At 39.0% G+C, this 2781-nt stretch overlaps 1 protein-coding gene across 1 annotated transcript in view; it reads left to right on the plus strand.

Annotated features, from left to right (window-relative positions):
- Positions 1-2656, plus strand: part of LOC112524959 — a 5360-nt gene extending 2704 nt beyond the window's left edge. The window contains exons 3-4 of the mRNA XM_025134902.1: positions 1589-2455; positions 2573-2656. Coding sequence (XP_024990670.1) covers positions 1589-2455; positions 2573-2656 — 951 coding nt within the window. The remainder of the gene's footprint in view (positions 1-1588; positions 2456-2572) is intronic.
- Positions 2657-2781: the final 125 nt, after the last annotated feature.

Below are 2781 nucleotides of genomic sequence, written 5' to 3' on the forward strand. Positions count from 1 at the left end.
TTATTGCGGAGATCAAGATGCAGATTCTTCATCGGATGGCTTGGAAGACAAGGAAGCTAATGAAGTCCAATGGTATGTGACTACGTGGGTGGTGTGCTCTTTCGGTTTTGGATCTTATGGGTTTTTCTTGCCTTTTGTTTTTTGGCGTTTGGTGTTGTTATGTTTTGGTGTATTTCCCTTTGTCATTTTTGGCTCCTTATGACTTTGGTTGTGAGTCAAAGTTGCCGTAGTTTTTCTTGCTGATTGCTTTTGTATTGGTGACGCTTTTTACTGTCTTTATAAAATTGCCTGGGGAAACTCTTCCCCTTTCAGTAGACTCCTTTTGGAGAAAGGGCCAATTAATCCCATTAGGGTCTAATGAGAGAAAGTATGACCTAGCTAGTGTCATTTTCACCCAATTGGACTTATTATGGAGGAATAGGCCGTTTATATCCACTAAAAACAAATGGACCCGTTATGGACCATTAAGACCCAATCTACCTTAGGTACTCCCATTAACTTCTGATTTGAATAACTATGACCCATTTAGTACCATTATGATTCAATTAGACTCAAGTTGGAGAAAACTATACTATTTATGACCCATTTAGTGTCATCTTGACCCAATTAGACTCCTTTGGGATAAATGGGTCAATTAATCCCAATAGGGTCTAAAGAGAGAAATTATGATTTACTTAGTGACATTTTGACCTAATTCGATTTTTTTAAAGAGATATAGGTTCATTATATCCACTAACAGGAAATGGACCCATTAAGATCCATTCTACTCATTTACTCCTATTAACGTCTAATAAGACTAATTATGACCCATTTAGTATCATTATTACACAATTGGATTCAAATACAGGAATTACCCCATTATACACATTAAGGTCTGATCAAACTAAAAATGACCCAATTAGTGTCATTTCAAGTCAATTAGACTCCCTATGGAAACAATGGCCCTATTAAACCCGTTAGGGTCTAATATGATTAATGATGATCCATTTATTGTCATTTTGGCCCAAATGACTCGATTAAAAGAAATAGGCCTATTACACCCACTAAGGCCACATGGACCTATTTAGGACCCTTAAGACCCATTCTGCATCGATTACTCACTTTACCCACTTGTTAGACTAATTATGACCGATTTAGGGTCATCTTGTCCCAATTAGACTTCTTTTGGAGAAATGGTCCAATTAATCCCATTAGGGTCTAATTAGAAAAATTATGAGCTAGTTAGTGTCATTTTGACCCACTTGGACTTATTAAGGAGAAATAGGCCCATTATATCCATGAACACCAAATGGTCCCTTTAAGGACAATTAAGACGCATTCTACCTCAATTACTCACATTAACGTCTGATTAGGCTAATTATGACCCATTTAGTACCATTATACCACAATTACTCACATTAACGTCTGAATAACTAATTATCTTTGTGCTTCACTCAATGCAAACTTATTGGATGTCAGTATTCTTAGTACCGGCCACCACAATCCATGAAATAGAGCAGCTATTTCRTAATTTTTTATGGAATAAAGCAGAGGGTCAGATGGGTAAATGTCGAGTTGCTTGGGGTAAATGTCGAGTTGCTTGAAATAGTTGCTTGGGGTTTTCCAAACTCTTATACGTGATACTTTATCTTTTCGGCCAGGGGTTTTCCCTATACGCTACTTAGGAGTTCCTCTCTCTCCGGTTCGTCTGAAGGTACGTGATTTTAATCCCCTTGTGTTAAAGCTTAAATCTCGACTTTTAAACTGGAAGAATAAATTCCTCTCCTATGGAGGGCGTCGACAACTAATTATCTCAGTGCTCCACTCAATGCAAACATATTGGATGTCGGTATTCTTAGTACCGGCAACCATAATCCATGAAATAGAGGAGCTTTTTCGTAATTTTTTATGGAATAAAGCAGAGGGTCAGATGGGTAAATGTCGAGTTGCTYGGGATACAGTTTGCTTGCCTATTCAAAGTGGGGGTCTTGGTATGAAAAGACTTGCGAATTGGAATAGGTGTCTTCTTTTTAAACATATTTGGGATATTCTAAAGGGCAGACACACTATGTGGGTCTCTTGGATTCAGTCTCACTGTGTTCGGGGACGTAATTTCTGGGTTATTAAGAAGAGGAATGAGTGGTCGTGGATTCTCCGAAGCCTTTTAGACTTAAGATCTCATTGCCGGAGATTCTTTATCTATAATGTGGGAAATGGTTTATCTACGCATGCTTGGGAAGATACATGGAGCGAGTCGGGTCCTCTCATTCAATCTCTTACTTATAGATTCATTAATGGCCAGGGATTTCACAATAACTCCACGGTATCTGATATAATGCAGCGATTTGGTACAAATTGGCCGGTGGACTGGATTCAACAATATCCTCAGCTGCAAAGTGTCCTGATTCCGTTTCCCAGTCAAGTGGAGGATAAGGTCAGATGTCTTGATAATAAACTTTCACGGGGTGACTTTGAGGTAAAATTGGCTTGGAATACTATCCAAGAGGTGAAGCCGGTTGTGCATTGGTATAAACTCGTTTGGAATAAAGCATATGTTCCTAAACATGCTCTTTGCATGTGGATGGCGTGTCAGAAGAAACTGCCAACTCAAGATCGTATTAGTCAATGGAAGTATGAACCGCCGGAGAAATGGGTCTCCACTATGGTCTATCGGTAACGGTCTATAATATCTGGAGGGAACGGAATAGGAAGTTCTTTGACAATTTCAATCATTCGGGGGATAAAGTTATTGCGGAGATCAAGATGCAGATTCTTCATCGGATGGCTTGGAAGACAAGGAAG

This window comes from Cynara cardunculus, assembly GCF_001531365.2.
Source record: "Cynara cardunculus var. scolymus isolate 2C chromosome LG 13, CcrdV1, whole genome shotgun sequence".
In the NCBI taxonomy this organism is placed as follows: Eukaryota; Viridiplantae; Streptophyta; class Magnoliopsida; order Asterales; family Asteraceae; genus Cynara; species Cynara cardunculus.